We start from the raw sequence: 19,317 nt of genomic DNA on the forward strand, positions 1-19,317 counted from the left end.
TCAGTGTACAAGTAAAAAAATCAATCTTTTTTTGCTCTCGTGAAAAGTTTCTATTTTTGAGATACGTTTTTTGTTATAACTTAGCCATCGATATGCGTTAATTTCCGAGTTTTGCCTCTAGGACTGCCGCGCGAAAACCTACGACTGACTACCTTCTATACCCGCGAAAAGCCACGCCACTGCGTCAATGCCCTTTCCCCGTCATGACCCAGCAAATTTTCGGTTCCGTGCCTGCTTTGAGGTTCGCTGCCGAAGAAATCCTTTTCCATCCTTTGCCATCAGGGCCGATGATGCCAGTCTTGGGTGCCAACTTTATACAATGAAGTTCAGACTTTATTCTATCTCGATTTTTTTTACCATTAAAACCCCATGAGGAAAATTCAAAATTTTGGTTTGGACCCACATTGTGAGGTCAAAAGGTCAAAATTGTAAAATTTTGCTTACACTTAACAAAACTTATGACCTTTCCCCAAAAGTATGCCAATTTTCATGAATATTGCTCGAGGCTAAGTAACTAAAATTTGAGGTCAAAAATGACACAAGACCTGTGGGACAGTCTATATCCTAGGTGATCATGATGGGTCAACTCTGATTGGTAGAGACTGAGCTCGTTACGAATCGACCTTGGAAAACGATTTCATTGAAACATAGGGAGCGATAGAGATTGAGATTACCCTGATGATATCCCGAGAAGAATTTACAGCCAATCTTAAGATTGTTGACTTATGATAATGATGGAGTGTTTCAGGATGGTACCCCTGGGCTGTTGGTCTCCTCAGCAGTTGTATCGCAGGTAGTCGCCACATGGCAAGAAAAATTCCGAGGAGTAAGGGAGGGGCAGAAGACCCCCGAAGCATGGGCGCAGCTAGACTGGGGGGGTTTAGGTGCAACTAATACCGGGGTGTGTGGAGGTACGGAATACCCACCAGGATAAACGGTATTAATACATAGCGGAATTTTTAGATAAATGGTTCAAAATGGTGAGTTTAACGGCTTTCTGGGGGAAATTTTATTAATCTCTACACTATTCTATTAGTAATATCAATCCAATTGAGTAAAATGGATTAAACTTAAAATTTCCCTGAGCTCTGGGGGGGGGGAGGTTTATCCTCCAAACCCCCCCCCCCTCGCTGCGCCACTGCCCCGAAGCGCCCCTGGCTACGTGTCTGCCCCGAGGTTGGACGAAGGGTCGGAGTCGAAAGCCTTTCGCGCATTCTTTTTCGTATTTCGGCGCTAGGGCGTCGCTGGGTGTGGTGAGGGGCTTCTCCTTTGGCAGTCGCCGGAGCAAGGTCACGCCCGCGTACGAGGGAGGGCAGAAGAGCGCTGGCCGGGGAGGAAGTGAACCACTGTCCCACTCACACACTGATCTACTAAAAGCGCTTTGGAGGGGGAGGGGGGGAAAGAGAGATGAGGGTGGGGAGGGTCTCCTCGGAGCGAATGCGCTTTGAATCAGGTTGTCGACCGGTTCGGAGGGAGGAGTAAGCCGGCTGCAGGACGTGATGTGCATAGCGGAGGAGGAATATAGATGGGCGGCGATAGGGCAACTGGCCGGCGAAGTGGTGGACACCAGTGGCGCAGCGAGGGGGGGTTTTGGGGGCCAACCCCCCCCCCCCCCCCCCAGAGCCCGGAGAAATTATTAATTTAATCCATTTTACTCAATTGGATTGCTATTACTAATAGGATAGTGTAAGGATTAATAAAATATCCCTCAGAAAGTCGTACCATTTTGAACCATTTATCTTAAAATTCCGAGGCGCAGCGAGTTTTTTGGGGGGGGGGGCAGGGTTTTGAGGGGGGTGACAGAGCTCGGAGAAATTTTTAATTTAATCCATTTTACTTAATTGGAATGATATTACAAATAGAATAGTGTAAGGATTTATAAAATATCCCTCAGAAAGCCGTAAAACTCACCACTTTGAACCAATTATCTTAAAATTCCGCAAAATTATTAATCTCGCACCTACCGCTTATCCTGGTATCCACACACCCCGGTATTAGTTGCACCTAAACCCCCCTCCCCAGCCGTAATTGCTAACTGCGCCCCTGGTAGGCACCTCTGCAATTGCGTTGGGGTTACGGAAAATTTGGGAGTCACCTTTTCACACGCCGTTTCACACTAGGCACGTCACTGTGCAGGTTAGAACTCAAAATATTTGTTGAAATCGCGAGAATGCGAGCTCGGAATTGGAGCATGGGCTATAATTACGTGCCCCGTGTAAAACAGTCTTAAAACTTACCGTTCTTACCTCGGTTTCGTAGATGTGTAACCCAGTGCTGGCCACTTTCAATACTTTTGTGTTATTTCTTATCAACCAACCTTTGTCGCGAGGAATAGGTGGTTCGTATTATTTTAAAGAATGAATTTTTACTTTTTTTTCATTTGTTTATTTAGACCGATTAGTTTAGAAAAGTGCCGATTTATTAAAAGCTATTTCCGATTTGTTTTTTTTTTTTTATAAAATGGCAAACTACGATTTTTCAAAAGACGGATGGCGTGGCAAAAATTTCGAAGGATTTCAAGTGGCGTAGTAATATTACGCCCGAAAAGTATTAACTGATTCAAGTTTTTCAGAAAGGAATGGTGAATTTTCAGTTTTTTATAGGAAGATAGTAGGGATAGGGAGACAGGTTTTTCATATGCTGCCTGACCCCTGCTTGAATGTTGTGTGGAGGGCACTTAAAGTGCAGCACTCCGTCCGTCGGATGGGACTTTAAGCCGTGGTCCCCTTGGCCCCTTTCGTTAAGAGCAGGTTAACATCGACGCCGGGTTTCTCTTATGTCGAGCGACTAAGGGTATACATGTAATTTATTAATTATGCAAAAAAAATTGAGATGACAAATTTTTTAAATAATTAGATGTTAAAATTCTGTTTTCGTTAAAACCATATTGAAAACCACACCATTATTTATAATAACTCTATATATACTCCCTAAGTTGCTGCGAGACGCCTAAAAGCTGGTTCCAACATTTACACCCCAATTTCTATATAATTATGCGTAATGAAAAATTTTTACGAATTATGTAAAGTGTAATTAAGTTTCTTTTAATTCCTGATACTTCTCCACTGCGAGAGTTAAATTTAATAAAAATACATTTTTCATTCGAAATAAACATCACTGAAAAGAAGCACTATCATCGTACGGACCAAATGGCAGAGAAGTGTTTGAAACATGAGACCTAACGTTGAAACCCCTTCTTACGTATCACTATGGGAAATGTAAAAGGTTAGGAATAAAATTAGTTATAGATAGATTTTATAAAAATACTAACGCATCTACTTCTTCGTGAGAATTAAATTTAATAGAAATAAAACTTCCATGTAAACAATACTAAAATGCATTGTATTTTCGCGGACTGTCAAAGTCAATTCATAGGGTATTTTTTTAGCCTATTGAATAGTGCTTGATTCTAGGCAATTTTGTCCATGGTTCAAATTCAAGAGGCAACCGAGTAAAAATTATTATGGCGTTCAAATTATTGTATAGCGAATCTTCTAAGTTGACACACGTAGCTCTATACAAATATATCCCGTATTTCATCAAGCTGCTCGGTAAATGACAAATAATGGAGATGTGAAGATTGTGTTCGTGGTAATTCCTTTAAATGCGACCGCATCTTCTGCAAATGATAATATCTCATCCATCTGAACAAGCTCTACGGTCCGCATACGCCAATGATCCCGTCAAAGCGCTATCGGCTTGACATCGGTATTCAAAGGAGCAAATCTGACAGACATAATCTTGCTGTAGAGAAACCCACCCGCTTCACATACGCACCGCAGAATTCGCTGGCGGGGACCAAATAACGCCGCAACCGCGTAACCTTAGAGCAGTAACATAGTTCGATTCGAACAAGGAGAAACAGGAAACCCGTCGAACACATGATTGTGGTATACGGAATGCTACCTTCCTACGTCGGAAGTGATTACATACTATGTATTATATACTTCATACTATCATTTAGTCAATCTGTTAAGCGGGAGATGTATCTGAAATGCTGAAACTTTACGTACAGAAGACGGGGCAATTTAGTTGGTCACATTATGAGGCATGCTAGCCTGATGAAAGAAATTGTAGATGGACACAGTGGCGTAACTAGGAATATGCTTTGGGGGGATAGGATTGCCTGGGGGTGGCGACACCTCCCCCAGGCAACTTTTTCGGGAAAATTTTTGAAAAATGACATGCCTGGATATACATTTTACATCATTTTGGCAAAAAAATTTAACTTTAAGCAGATGCAGTTATAAAATTTCAAAACTAAACAACAGTTATAAATAACTTTTTTATTTCTCAGAGGCTTAGGGAGGGGATCTATCCCCTCATCCCCCCATATGGACGGAGAGGTGGAAGGGAAGAAGGGTAAGGGACGGCCGTGAATGAGTGGTATAGGACAGGTTATTGAGGATGTAATAGAGAAGAAATACGTCTCTAGGAAAAGGCTAGCGGATAGGAGATCGGAATGTAGAGCTGCGTCAAACCAATCTTACGATTGTTGACTTAAGATGACGAGTGTTGATACAGTTTTATTCAAATAAGGAAGAATAGGGGACCCATTACACTTCCTTGCAGGACACCGGATGTTACCCTGACGGCGTCGGTAAGAACTACTTTCATCGCATCGGGTGCAGACGTTAAGTGGGAGACTCAATGAGCGCCGCTGCGTTAATGTGTTTACTCGCTGCGCTAATTGGTGCATGCTCTGTGCCCTAAGGGTGAGGAAGCGCCCCGGTTCGTGAGAGTGGCGGCAAAACGAACGAGGCGTTGCGGAAAGGGAAACAATGGTCGAAAGGAAACAATGGAAGGAATTTGTCGGCACAGATAACGCTCGCGGTCACCTCAAATGCCCGCACGTACAAAGGGTGCTCAGCACCGCAACGGAATGACAATGCCCAGTTAACCCACGCCAAAGACGATGATTAACTTTTATTTTCACTAAATTAGCATCTTAGGGAGGCTCATCTTTGACAAATAGCTCAAGTTCGAAACCACGCCCTACCGCAATGACGCCAATAAGACGAGAATTAGAGAACCCAATGAGTTTTATGTTAAAAATATTAATGGTATTTTTACAGCTCATAGCTAATTTAAAATTCCCAGTTATCAAAAATAAAATCCGAAGGCACCAGCGCGATGGGTGTAACTCGCCGCAAGTAGATTATTTTCTGGCTTGACGCGGTTTGATTCAAATAAGGAAGAATAGGAGATCCATTTTAATATCACAGTTATTAGACGGAATGCTCTTCCCTACATTTAAATCTTCCCTGAATAAAATATTTCGACGAGTCTATCATAAAAAGAACGAGAATTCAACAAAATTAGAACTTTATTAACATAGTTCACCTGAAAAGATAATAACCAAAATGAAAAACTACAAATGTATGGGAAAATCATTGTGCACCTTACTGACGGCTTATGTTATTAATATTTTTAAACCAAATTTTTTGTTTAACTACAGCTTCCGCCAATTTTCCTTAAATATTTTATTCAATTAAATATTAAATACAAAAATATAAATGAATAAACTAGGACACATAGGATTTATGGTTATTTTTCTCTAAAATATTGCATAAATCTTATGCGAAAAAATTCGACTCCCGCCAAAATGAACAACTGTAAGCAATCGTATTGCAAAGTGCATTCGGAAAAAAGATCAAGGAAATAGGCGTTCAATTTTAAGCATCTCATTTTTTTAAATATGAGTTGGATTTTATCAATACATCCTGGATATAAAATTGAAAGCGGCCAGAAGGCAACGAAATACGTATATTTAACGTCATTGATCTTTTAGTTTAGTGGAAATAGGCGTTCAATATTAAGCATCTCATTTTTTTAAATATGACTTGGATTTTATCACTATACATCCTGGAGATAAATTGAAAGCGGCCAGAAGGCAACGAAATATGTATATTTAACGTTATTGATCTTTTATTTTTTAGCTTTCTACATAGCAAACATGTGAATTGGTTTCTACGTGTTCTCTTGTAACGAAACTGAGCAAAACTTCTCTCAAATAAAAAAGTGAAGCCTACTTATCTCTACTTTTCGCCGTCACTTCACTATGTGCGGTATGGCAGGTGCGCGGAGAGTAGATATTTTCTTGTTCAGTAGGCGGTAGCTAAGATAGAAAAAAAAACTTAAAAGAAGACGTCAGCGAAAACTTTAACACACATTCTACACGCAGTGTCAGAGGATATATCGTAGAAACAGGACAATTCATCTCCTTTAATATGGGAAGGGAAAATAGTACGTATATTTATAGCCTAAGCAGAGAATAAAACAGTGTCAATGATGGCCAAGGCGGGCACACAGCATTGCCAAATGTGTCTCCGGATCCCAGACTGTCCCCAAAAGCCTAAACCTCATCCCCCTAACTTCTATCGCATTCCCGAATGTTCAAGACAATGTAGTAGTCTGGTTTGGGCCAAGATATATGTCCATCTGGGTTTTACGAGACAAATGTTATGGAATCCTCTGGAGTCCTTTAATTCTCAAGAATCTTTTCAGTGCACGAGAAAATATCTCACCCCATTACAAATGCCCGCGCATTTTTGGCACGAAATTAAATGTTACGAGAGAAATATTTAACATTTTCTTGCATGGCTAAATGAGATTTCTACTTCACCAAGAGACAATATGAAAAACTGTATCATTGCTGACCTTCCCCTCAAGTCAAAAATGTTGTGAATTTCTTTTTAAAGTAAATTTTGAAAATTATACACTATCTGCTAATAATTTTTTCTATTAAAAGTGGAAATGTACGTGAAAAGGTACATTTTCTAAGTTCTCGAAGTAAAAAAATGCTATTTTCATATCATTTCTATCATACTTGGGACTTATTAGACATACACGCATTTCTGTATTCTATCTTTATTACCCTTATGAACCAGCCCCTCACAAAGCTAAATGCAAAAAGAAAATACCTGACTTAATAATTCTCGTACGTCACCAGACAATTGCCGGAATTCATATTATCCCCAGTTGTATATGAAAATTTTCCAAGATTGAACGGATAAACGTAATTGGAGGAAGAATGCCGAGTAAGTAAGGAAAGTAAGAGGAAGAGAATGGATAGCGTGAAGTGTGTGCAGTTATATAATGATATTCTCAAGTAGCATGCACGTAGCTTCCATGGAAGTAGTCAGATTATGTGGTCTGGAAGAGGTAAGGTAAAAAAGGGCGATAATAATATTGGTGAAGATATCAAGGCGATTAGTTACTAGATATTTATGGAATAAGGAATGATAAGAGAAGGTCATAATTAAGAGGAGGCATAAAACCCGCTAAACCTGTCGTATTTAGTCTTTAGGAATTGGTTAAACGTAATCTGCCATCTTGAAATATAAACCTTGCACCGAATGAAAGAGTGAAATTAGATATGAGAAGAGTCCCAGGCCAGGAATATTAGCAAAATGTTCCGTGATAATTATAAATAATTTTGATGGTGATGATCAAAGTTTACAGCCATCTGCTTGTGACATGTGAATTGGTTTCTACGTGTTCTCTTGTAAGGCGTGACAGCCATCTGCTTGTCACATGTGATTTGGTTTATATCTGATTTGATATATGTGATTTGATTTATGTTATCTTGGGAGAAAATATGATATTCAAGATTATTTTATGGCCATCATCGAATATAAGAAAAAAGAGAGTAGACTCTTATAAAAAAATTATACCCTATGTCTAAAAAAAGAACATACCTTTGATGAAATTCTTGTATGAATTTTTTACACGAGAGAGTTATAGGTATTCACTGAAAATACCTACTCCATATAGCCTGAAAATATCAAAACCATTGCGAGGGGGAGTGACAAGTCCTATACATCACATATAAGTGACTAGTCATCTTGAGGACGTTTTTGAGAAAAATCAGATATGAGTCACATACATCAAAATTTCAAAATATATTCTTTTATCTTCTGTCTGTGAAAATTAGGCTCGCGTTAAAATAATTTCTAGCCTTTGTATTTCAAAACCTGCATTTTTATACAGGTATATACAGTACGACCTACTTGTCTAGCCGTAGGTCAATTTCCAATAGAATATATTTGTCATTTTAATGAAAAAACTTATACAATTTTCGCGTCACCATAATATTCAGTATTAAAATAAAACATCCCGTCACTGGAAACTTTTCAGTTGTCAGTAAATGAATGTGTTAATTGAAGTAAAGCAAGTTAGTTACATGAAAGTGGCGCTCATGACTTCCAATGCTTTGCCTTCAGGAGATTGGGATGCATCCATCCGGCAACAGGGCAATCCCGCGGCCAAACGGAGGGCTTGGCTCGAAGTTTCTGTTGTTTAAAAATGGTGCGTTTTTGACCATAAAAATCATGAGAAATTTTGGTTCCGACTGGAATCGGATACTTTGGGTTAAAATTACGCGACACATTTTTCTCCGTATTGTAGCAAATATTGATAAAATTTAGATTTGAATGGATAAAATGTCCCCTTGGTAATATTCGTGAGCGTGGGCATACGAGCCAGTCTGCCAAATGATGGCGTGATACGATTACTCCAGTTAGGATCATGAGGCACGTTAAAGGTGTGTTCCTGTTGACTAAAAAAAACCGCTCTGCTCACCGCGAAAGGTTTCACCTGACGATCCACACGTTCAGCAAGGCCGCGATTTTGCGGGTCGCCTTCATTATGCCAATCCACGCGTCATTGCTATTCAAACGACGATGGAGCGGGCGATGGATCTGAATGAGGCTAGTCTCACCCAGAGCACGGTCTACGCTCTTCGGCCGACGCACCCGAAGACGTCACTTCCTCCTCCACCTCCTCCCTTCCGGAATCGGCCTCTTGGAAAGCACGTGTCGCAATCCGCGTCGGTAATCCGATAATCGGTCGAATCAGGGGGGAGTGCAAGCGCGGAAGTATGAACAGCGGTTGGTTTAATGAGTCAGGGATCCGTGTAAAGGTGAGTGTTGGGCAATTGCACGAAAGGGAGTAAGAACTAGAAACATGCGTTTTTCCCTTGAATATAGAATTCTCCTTATGCATGACTTCTTGGAATCGATTATATTATTAAGGTTGGACGAAAATAAACCATTTAATTCGCTAATGCGAATTAGTATTGAAAAACAAAAATACATAGAAAAAATATAATCAAATATTGTTAATAGTTTGAGTAATAAAATAAAAAGGTAAAAAATATAAAATGGAAAAAAGGAAAAAATTAACAAGTATCTTCGTAATTTAAAGATGTTCACGTTTCTTGTAAACGTGTCATCCAATTAGCTATTAAGCTTCATTTTCACGCAAACGACACCACAAACTATAACAGTACATAGGCGCCATGTCATTTTCATCTTTTCTTGTAATCTCACTTGCTGAGGTGAGAAAGGACACCGGCACAATGTAAATGTACGCGCCTTCAGCGCATTCATGTATCGTGAGAAAATGTGCGATTAAATTGTCTGAAACAATCGAGAGCTTAATTAAACGAATTATTTTAGCGAGTATCAACAATACTATTCCGCAATCTCATCCGTTTTGAGATAAATTGGTTCACACAATTATAACCGCACATTTTCGTCCAGCCTTCATAATGATATATCCTTAGACATACAGATTATTAAATAAAATGTTGAAAAAGGCTGGATACCCTAGGGAAACCGTTTTCATGGTTACTGTTGTTTGCGTTGCCATAGCTCAGTAACTAGGTATTTTCCATTTATTTTTACGGACACAAAAAACGTCTAAATAATCGTCTCCGCTACCACCCCCTGAAGTATTGCAGATTCCTCCTGACACGCCCTCTATATCATGGAGAAATAAATAGAACATGGGGCGAAGAAAGGGTAGAGGAACTTGGGGAAGATGTATAAGGGCATGAGGAAGAATAATATCCGGGAGCTATTTGAACTCGTGCGAGAAAACGAGAAATGGTGCTACAACCGCAGCACCAATTTTAGGACTGCACTATTATCATTATTAATATAATTTGTATTATTGTCAATAATATCATTATTTGATTCTTATTAATATATTTTTCATTGTTGTTGTTATTATTATTTAAAAATTTTAGTAGGCCATTGGCATGGTGGTAACAAATATAAGATGAAAACAATTGAAAACATCATAAGAAACCCTTGATATCTACTTCTTAAACCTATTTTTTTAAATACGTAACTTTATCGGGAAGGGCTTTTATTATATATTTATATATAAATTTATTTACTGGTAGGCCGTTACCGTCCCAAATGGTCCTGTTCAAGATGAGCTGCTTCACATTTGTTCTTTGTGATCAGCACTTAAGCTTGATCTGGAGATCATTTTTTCCCACTAATTTTGGTGCAATAATGTCCTTCCTAAATTCATTCCATTATGGCCAGAAAAAGTGGGTGAGTATAAGATGGGGTAAGATGACCTTAATTTGAAGATGAAATGGAAATTTGCGTTTAATTATAAGAAAATAATGATTAATGAATACATCGATTAATTAACACGTTATTTCTGAATATTCTTAACGCTCCTAATTAGGTATGTTGCCAAAAATGTTGCTAGAAATCTAATGAAAATTATTGAACATAACCCATAACGTAATCTACATACAAAAATATCATTAAATATATTTTGTCTTACCTGAAACTTCAGGAATGAAATTAATTTGAAAAAATACTATTCGGAATCCGGAACAAATTTTGGCACGGCATTATATTCAACGGTGAGACGCAGCGCTTGTTTCTTTAGACAATTCCAAGAATTCCTCGAGCGTTCGATCAAGCCTAGTTTTTATTCCCTCGATTGAATCACACGGCACTAAACAGTTCTGGCAGCGAGATAGACAATCCTTTCCAAGACGTATCATGTTCTAAAACGGGACCTCAAATTATTCATCGATTTGAGCGTAATGGAACGTTGTATAGAGACTCCCGTTTTTTTGCGGACACTCTGGCAGGCTTCTAGTTTTGTGAAGCCTTTTTCTAACCAACCTCTCCGTTAGATCTTGAAGTGAGTTTTTTTACCCGTAAATTAGCCGGAAAGTTACATTCAAATCCATTGTAGAAGATATTTACATGATAAGTAATATCCATCGTGGGAGCGCCATATCGCAGTTTTATTCTAAAAAAAACTGCGCAATGGAAAAAAATCGAATATTTAAGCGTGATCGAGTAAATTTTTCCATATTGAAATTAATACTAGCTATTTACCGCAATTATAAAATTTATTTATTACGACCTATGATTAAACGTTATTTCATTATCTTCAAGGTCATGAATCTACTACAATGTTATTACATCATCATCTTGAAGATGCGCGCCTCTTTCTTCATTCCACATACTTAGTGGTAGAGGCCCCACCCCCTGCAACGCAACCAAAACATTACGAACTTGCACGATTGGGCCAGTCGCAATGATATTTGATAATGATTAGAGATACGTGAAAATTGCACTTCCATTTTTATTTTATCGCTTTTTCAATAACAGTTTAACGCATTTTGTAGCGTCTATTTTTTTTTCATAATAAGGTAGATGACGATAAAATGTAGTAAAACACAGTTATATGACAAAATACAGAATATTTTAAATAATTATGTGGTAGAACAATAATAAATTAAGGAATTAGACATATAGTGGCGGAGGTGTAGCTTGCCCGCGCCCACTTGTAGTTCGCGGCCACGTAGAGTCCCAGCCAACCAGCAGCTGGCCAGTCGCTCACATGCTTTAAGCGGTGAGTGTCGACGGAGCATTTAAACTGCGCTCGGTACAAAATGAACGAATTTTGCCGTCGAAAAGGCAAATTTGCGTATGAATATCATAAAAGTACAGTCATCACATCTATTTCGCATTTATTTGCGCGCATCACATTTATATCGCATTTGCGATTTTCACACATCTCTAATAAAGATCATAGCCGCCTGCATATAAAAATGCCGGATTACATGCAGAGCCAGAAAAGTGAAGTCCCAGATTATAAAGGGAGTGCTGTACTTAAGTACAGTGGTACCTCGAGATACGAGTGCCCTAATTTACGAAATACTTGAGATAGAAGACGTTGAGCGTGCGAAGTTTCGCTATAAATACGAGAAAAAATTGAGGTACGAGGAACGGCCGACTTAGGCGTTGCACACGGCAAAGAAGGCAAAAGACCAGTGAACTGAAAAGCAATGACTGAAATTAAGCATACAGTAGCATAGAGGCTGGCATAGTAACCTATATGAACTGTAGTATTTGAGTTGTTTGTAAGTTGCATTTACGTTACTTAATTGCAAATACACTCTCTAAAACAAGTTTTTTTGCTTTACATTCTCCTTATTGTATTTTTTACTCTTTCTATAATTTATAAATACATTTTTCTTGCTATAAAAACATGTAACAAAAACAGTTAATATAGCATTTTTGGGTCCTCGAATGGATTAATGACATATCAATAAATTTCAATGGGGAAAATTGCTTTGAAATGCGAGCAAGGTAACGGAACGAATTATACTTCTTTCTCGGGGTATCACTATATTTTATTTCTCATTGTAGGTGACAGTCACGCTGTTCCTGGCCCTGGCGTCCATCCTGGCGGGACATGCCCAGGCGGAGTACCGCGTCAAAGTCCACCCGCCCATTCCGCCTCCGCCGCCGCCTTCCATCAAGTTCTCCTCGTCCCTCCTGAAGGGCGGAGGCGGCCACCGCTGGTCCAGCAACAGCCTTGGGCCCCCGCGCCCTCTCCACCTCCACCGTCACCCACCGCACCACCACCATCACGTCCCTCACGGGCCAGCGTTCTCCGCCTTCCCTCACGGAAGGCCCAGTCCCCCGAGGGCCATCATCCGACCCCTGCACCACCACCCGCACCATCACCACCACCACGACCACGTACCCTCTCCGCCACCACACTCGCATTCCCACACCCTGCCGCCGCTCCCACCTATACCGCCATCCCTGGTACACCACACCCATCATCACCACTTACCGCCCTCCCCATCTCCGAGGCCGTCCATCAAGATCCCATGGAAGGGACCCCAGGGCGGCAAGGATACCTTCCACCCCTCGCCTCCCGACGGTGCCCAGAACATAGTGGCCACCCACCAGGCGGCCGACGACAACAAGGGTCCCATTCACACCATCCCGGCGCCGAATCTGGGACCTTCCGGGGGACACCACCATCATTCTAGACCAGCGTTATCGCTTGGTTCCTTTGGCGGGCACGATTCGAGTTTCCAGACTGGGCACGGGATCGGGCAGGGACTGGGAGACGCAGGAGGGCCGTACCCGAATCCGGTATACGGTAAACCGGTCACGGTGAACCTCACATACCACGAGCCCATGGCCACTCCGGAGGCGCAGTCCCAGCACCAAGCTCACATCCCAACCATCACGATCCAGAGCTCTCACGGATACGAAGTCCACGAACACGGATTGGATCATTTCGTGACCCCAGCTCCGGTTTACACTCACGTGTCGACCGTCAGCCCGGGAGGAGCGTACTTTGCACCGGATCCGGACCCAAGTCTGCCCGCTCCGAAGGTTCCCTACCCGTTAGACCCTCATTCTCACCCGAGCAACGGCCAGTCCCCGCCAGACCTCGAGCAGGAGATTCCCCAGCACCTGCTGACCCTGTACGGGTTCAACCAGCAGCCACAGAACGTCCACCTTCAACCACAGGTCCACTTACAAGAACAGCACCAAGTACATCCCGTTGGAAACTATGCAGGGGGAGGAGACGTGATTCACCAGAGTGCGACCGGCCCAGCTGATTTGGGCGGACATTTATTGCTGTCACAGGCTCTGGCGCAATACGAGGCGCAGATCCAACCCGACACTTACAGCCACGTCAACGTTCAACAGCAACATTTCCCTCACCAGACGGTACAAGTTGTCCCAGATGGTGGCACCGTTCATCAAGTACAGCAGCTAACTTCGGACTACGCCCAAGCGTTTCAGCACTCGAGGAACCCTACAGATGTCTCTGTACAACAAGCTCCTTTGGTGTCCTCCACCCATGAGACTGTTTACCAGACAGTGAACGCACCGCAGGTCAGCGGTATAATCGACGCACAGCAAGGTCATTATTCTACATACAACCTATTCGCCAACAGCCCGGTACACTCACCTGTTTTGGACGCCCTCAAGGAACATTTCAACCAACCCCATCCGACATCCACCCCCGCTCCAGCCACAACCGTAGGATCAAACCACTACCACTATCAACTCCCAATTTCAACGACTATAGCTACTCCGACGTCGACTCCAATAGGCAATGCTATTTACGGGCAGCAACAGTTCGTTTCCACAACAGTGGCTCCTCCCGTGACGCCGGTGGCCAATAACATCGACTTCCAGCCACAAATCCACGATTTCACCCACACTGCACTCGCTGGCCCTCAGAACTTCAACGAAATATACCACAACCTGGGAGCCATTGCTCTAGAAGGACATCAAGCTCAGGCAGTTTCGGTCACGAATCCCGGACAAGCTGGCTACATTCCAGCCGCCTACCACAACCAGCAAAATGGCATCGCAGCTGCGCCTCAGGTTCAAACGCAAGTCTACAGTTTCGGACACGACTCGTACTCTGCGGGATCGAGTCACAAGACCTCGTCCGTGGATGCTGCGCAAGTCAACTCTTTGTCAAACGCGAACTCTCAGAAGAAAGAGACGGTCAGACCTTCGTCCTCCTCGTCGTTCTACTCGGAGAAGTCCGTGAGAGGTGGCAACCAGGATTCGAAGAGCGATACCCCGACGAATCAACACCAGGGAGGAGATGATGACTCAGAATATTACGACGAGGATGTATCTCAAGAAGTCGATAACGAGGACGACAAGAAATCTGAGAATACTCAACCATCCGGCTATGGAGTTTACGAAACATTCGAGGAGTCAAAGCAGGAAACGACGAAAGACAACAGCGATCAGGAGTACGATGACGGCCAATACGAAGACTATCCGACTCAAACCAAGACCAACCAGAAAGAGGAGACTCAAACAAATCTTGATACAGAAAAGAAGAGGAAATTACCAATCACGAATTACAATCAGAACATCGAATACGGCACAAGATTAAAACCCAAGAAAAACAACTGAATTGATTCACAACGTGTTGAAATGCCTCCTCGCCAAGTATTTATGTGATTAACCAGTGACTTGTTTCAGAAGGGAACTTTTCATTTGTAAATAGTTTCAGCTACGTCGCTACCTAAGTAGCTAGCCCTTCTCATCTGCTCCAGACAACGTTGGGAGTTTGTTATTTATTATTTTATATTTAAAATCGTGTGCGGGTCCTATTTTTTCTGTTCATAACTAAACAAATTATTTATTTATGCGTTCCCAAGCAGCAAAACTAATGGGAACAGGATTGAAATCAGTGATGAAAATTATTACTTCTCAAGAAAATCTGTTTAACTAACTGAATGCTAATGGTCATCCATACTAGTTTACAAAATAAAGTTTGAGATATGTGCCCAAAAACGAATTCACTGAGGCACACGTGAAAAACATATCTAGATTTATGTAAATATGACATTTAAATCAAAAATATTGGATTAAATTGAACATAGACCTTTGGCATTATTGTTAATTAAGCGTGCACACCTTGTTTTTTTTATACTTACTGTAAATACATGTTTCAATATTTCTCGTTCATATAAAATGAATAAAGAAATAATTTCTACCATTCATTTTATTTCATTTCATTGATTTTTTCTTGTACGACGGAGACGATCAGAAAAAGGCAGACAGCTGAGAAGGCGGAATGAACAACAGGTGCTAGAAACCGTTGAAAGTTGAATTACATAATTATTTTTGAATTTATCCTAAAAGGCATGAAATCATTACAGACAATGTAACTAATTAGAAGAAATACCTAATTTTTGTAAATAATACATTAAAAGGGAGGTCTTTTAATATTTACATATTATATTATTAGGAGGGAATGACGCTAAATGGGAAAAAGTAGGGTATGGTAGTGGAAAACTGACGGAAATATGCTGACTCCTTCCAATAATTACCACGTATAACATTCATAACTTTTGCATATTTAACTTTTGGTAAAATTATTTTTTTTTACTGTGAGAACATTAAGAATGACTAATATTCGTTAACTTTAGTGTACATTCTTACGCTAGACATAGATCCAAGTATTATTTAAACTTAGCCCCAGTAGTATATATCCTTAAAATCCGAGGCAGAATTATTTTTCCATAGCCAAGAACTGCTCATTGTCAGTAAAATCTTTTTGAACCAATGAAATTTCTTCTGTTATTTCCGCGAAAAGTATAATGAAGGATAAAATAAGGTGTGCCTTACACAAATAACTTTTTCTACTGTTAAAGAAAATATACTACACTAAATGGTGAGGTAACAATTATCATATAAATGATGTCAACAAAAATCATGTTCTGAATTCATTGTGGAAATATCCGTGAGTTTTCCTCGGATGAGAATAGGAAGACAAATCAAAGTAATACACCGCGAGCACATTTACACCTGCAATGTGTTCTTCGATGGTAGTCCTCCCACAAGAGCAGGTGCTTTTACTATAGAGTAGTATGAAAATTAGTCCGACTACGTAGACTGCTACAAAACCTCTCGACGACCCTCGCATTCCCACATTCGAAAAACTTAGAATGTCATCTGAATTATCTCTTACGGCCAGATAAAATGACAGTATTTGCCAGGCTCATTTTTCCTGCTAAATTTTTCCTCACTTTTTGCTGATAAAGATACTCCTCTTCGTATAACAAAGTGCCTTTTTTCGCCCAAATTATCCTCATACTAATTAGCTCGTTAATTTCTCCAATTCTATCGTTTCAATCTCGCCTGTTACATTAATTTCAGCTGGTGTAACATAGAAAATAATGACAAGAAAACCTGTGATATTCTTACGCCAGGTGATATTCTAACCGTAAGTGATATTCTTCCTTACGCTAGACATAGAACCAAGTATTTTTTTAACTTAGTCCCAGTAGTTGTTTCCACCTACTCTTTTTATCAATGTTCCGTAGTGACAGTGCCATCTAAACTAAATAAACCCCTCAATCTTGTTTGAAGTAATTCTTCTTTTACGTGATACATCCCTCGATGATAAAAAGTAAAGTTAAAGGAAGGAGAGCATGCACATTATTCAGAGTATACTTTTTGCCATTGCGAATTTATTTATCCACCTTGAACCTATTTCAGAGCCATTTCGATTCAATTATCGCATTTTGACTTTAGTTAGAGCAGGAGTCGATAAACGATTCGTGGGTTAGGAGGAGCATTTTAAAGTTTAAATGACCCCTCGTGAAGCAAACATGTTTGTGTACATTCACAATATATACCTCCAATATTTAAAGCGCTATGACAAAATCCATGATAAACTCTCCATAATTAATTTTATATTTTACTTTCAGAGAAGAGCTAATCTCTGAGCCGTCCTCATATGATCCGGGAATCGCATACCCGCTGGATGTGAGAACTACCCGACCCCGAGATAACTCGGTTATTACTGAACTATCGTGCCGATTCCATATTTTTATAACGACTTCTGTGCAATGACCCGCCGGTTAATGTGTTTTACCAAGAGCGACATCTTTATTCATTTATGGGTTGTCTCCAAACTTATTAGCCCGAAGGCCACATTAACAACCAAACATCAGTTCGGGAGCCGACCGGGCTGGCTGCCGTACGGAGATAAAAGGATAAAACCATCAGAGGAGGGTATCCACATGCCATACAGGCACCGCGAAGAATGAATGGTTAGGTGCAATGCGCAAGATGTAGGGCAAATCCATGTTATACATGTAACCAGTGTCGTAACCATGGGGGGGGGGATGAGGGGATAATTCCCCCCCCCTTCATAGCCTCAGAGAAATTAAAAAAAAAATTTTAAATTATTGACTAGTTTTGACATTTAATAACTGCAGCTGCTTAAATTTCAATTTTCAGTGCCAAAATGTTGTATTTCCTGGCAAATCATATTTCAAAAATTTTACCAGATTTTGCCAGTGGGGAGTGGCCCACCCCAGGGCATCCCATTCCCCCAAGGCATATTCCTAGTTACGCCACTGCATTTAACCTTGTTGCTAAGTTAGAAATAAATAGAAACGACGCGTTTTGGCAACCGATATTGTATTTTTGTTCTCTGAGCTAAAACGCGTAGACTCTCATTCCCTGCAAGTTTTTTAAACGCTCTACATACATGAAAGCCTTAATCACAATAATCTAGCGTCTCTAACAATCAGCAACGCATATATTTTACAGAGTCCCACCGAGCCCACCACGTGTGTGGCAGTTCGAAGGGGGAGAGAACCGCCCGATATCATTTTGCATTACCACAAAAATAAAGAAGGGGTACAAGTTTGGGAAAGATTATTCTTTTCCGTTTACTAATACTAATAAGTCTAACTCAAAATGAGCGAGAAACAGATTTATTTCAAACAAATTATGAAGTCATCAAAAAAGGGTTGACTGTAGAGAAGTTTAGATTTTAAAAATAAAAAAATTATGCCGTAAATAAAAAACCTGAAAGGCATAAAATTACTAATTACATTCCATTGTCCTGGGAAAAAATGAAACAGTTATTCATAACCACGCGCTTCTTATTCCATGATTTTTAGCAGACTGCGAAATTTGGACATACTGTTTTGAAAAAACCTCAATTTTTCATGCCTTGGAATTTCTTCAATGTGGTTATTTTATTCCTGATTCGAAATAAATATTAATAAATTTCGCCTTTTTGCCGAACTTTTTTACTTTAGCCCGCTGTACGACTGCACAGAATAAAAACATAGATATTGTATTCATATACTTATTTAATATTTCATTATTTAGTAGAGACCATTCGACCACATGAACAGCGGCTGTTCTCGTCTGGGTAAAGGTAAATTCCCGTATTTTTTTTGCCATTTGTAAAAAGGTCAGCAAGGACAGTAGGGCAGAGTTCTCAGCGCAGGAGGGATTCTAAATTTTTTCAACTCCCAGAAAACCTATAGAAAGAAGGGATTCAAAAAAATCTAAAAAACAGTAAAGAATCTAAAAGAAATATCTGTTTAAAAAATTGATGTGCTATAGATTTATAAGAAGATGCAATTCAAAGTTTCAGTTGTTTTAACAAAATGATACTTATGCCTTAGAGTAGCGCGCTTTCGGCACATCTCATCAAGAGTGGAGATGTCGATACATTATGGCATCAAAAAAGAGGAAAATATTTGTTTCTCATTAGATTCCGCAGAAAACAGAACACAGCGGATCCGATAATCTGACCAACGCACCTTTCCCCTCCATGTCCCGACGCTGGCCTGTCGCTAATTTCGAAAGGGCGTATCACGCGACCAAGTTCAAGGATAATGGCAGTTGGCAGTGAAAGTACAACTCACGGCCGTCCTTCTAGCCAGTTCAT

The 19,317-nt window shown here is 40.4% G+C and overlaps 1 protein-coding gene across 1 annotated transcript in view; it reads left to right on the forward strand.

The window, feature by feature from the left end:
- Positions 1–15,612, forward strand: part of LOC124160519 — a 69,261-nt gene extending 53,649 nt beyond the window's left edge. Inside the window, exon 2 of the mRNA XM_046536379.1 lies at positions 12,480–15,612. Within this exon, the coding sequence (XP_046392335.1) occupies positions 12,480–15,023 (2,544 nt within the window). The 3' untranslated portion in view covers positions 15,024–15,612. The remainder of the gene's footprint in view (positions 1–12,479) is intronic.
- The last annotated feature ends 3,705 nt before the right edge of the window (positions 15,613–19,317 follow it).

This window comes from Ischnura elegans, chromosome 6 (assembly GCF_921293095.1).
Source record: "Ischnura elegans chromosome 6, ioIscEleg1.1, whole genome shotgun sequence".
Lineage (NCBI taxonomy): Eukaryota > Metazoa > Arthropoda > Insecta > Odonata > Coenagrionidae > Ischnura > Ischnura elegans.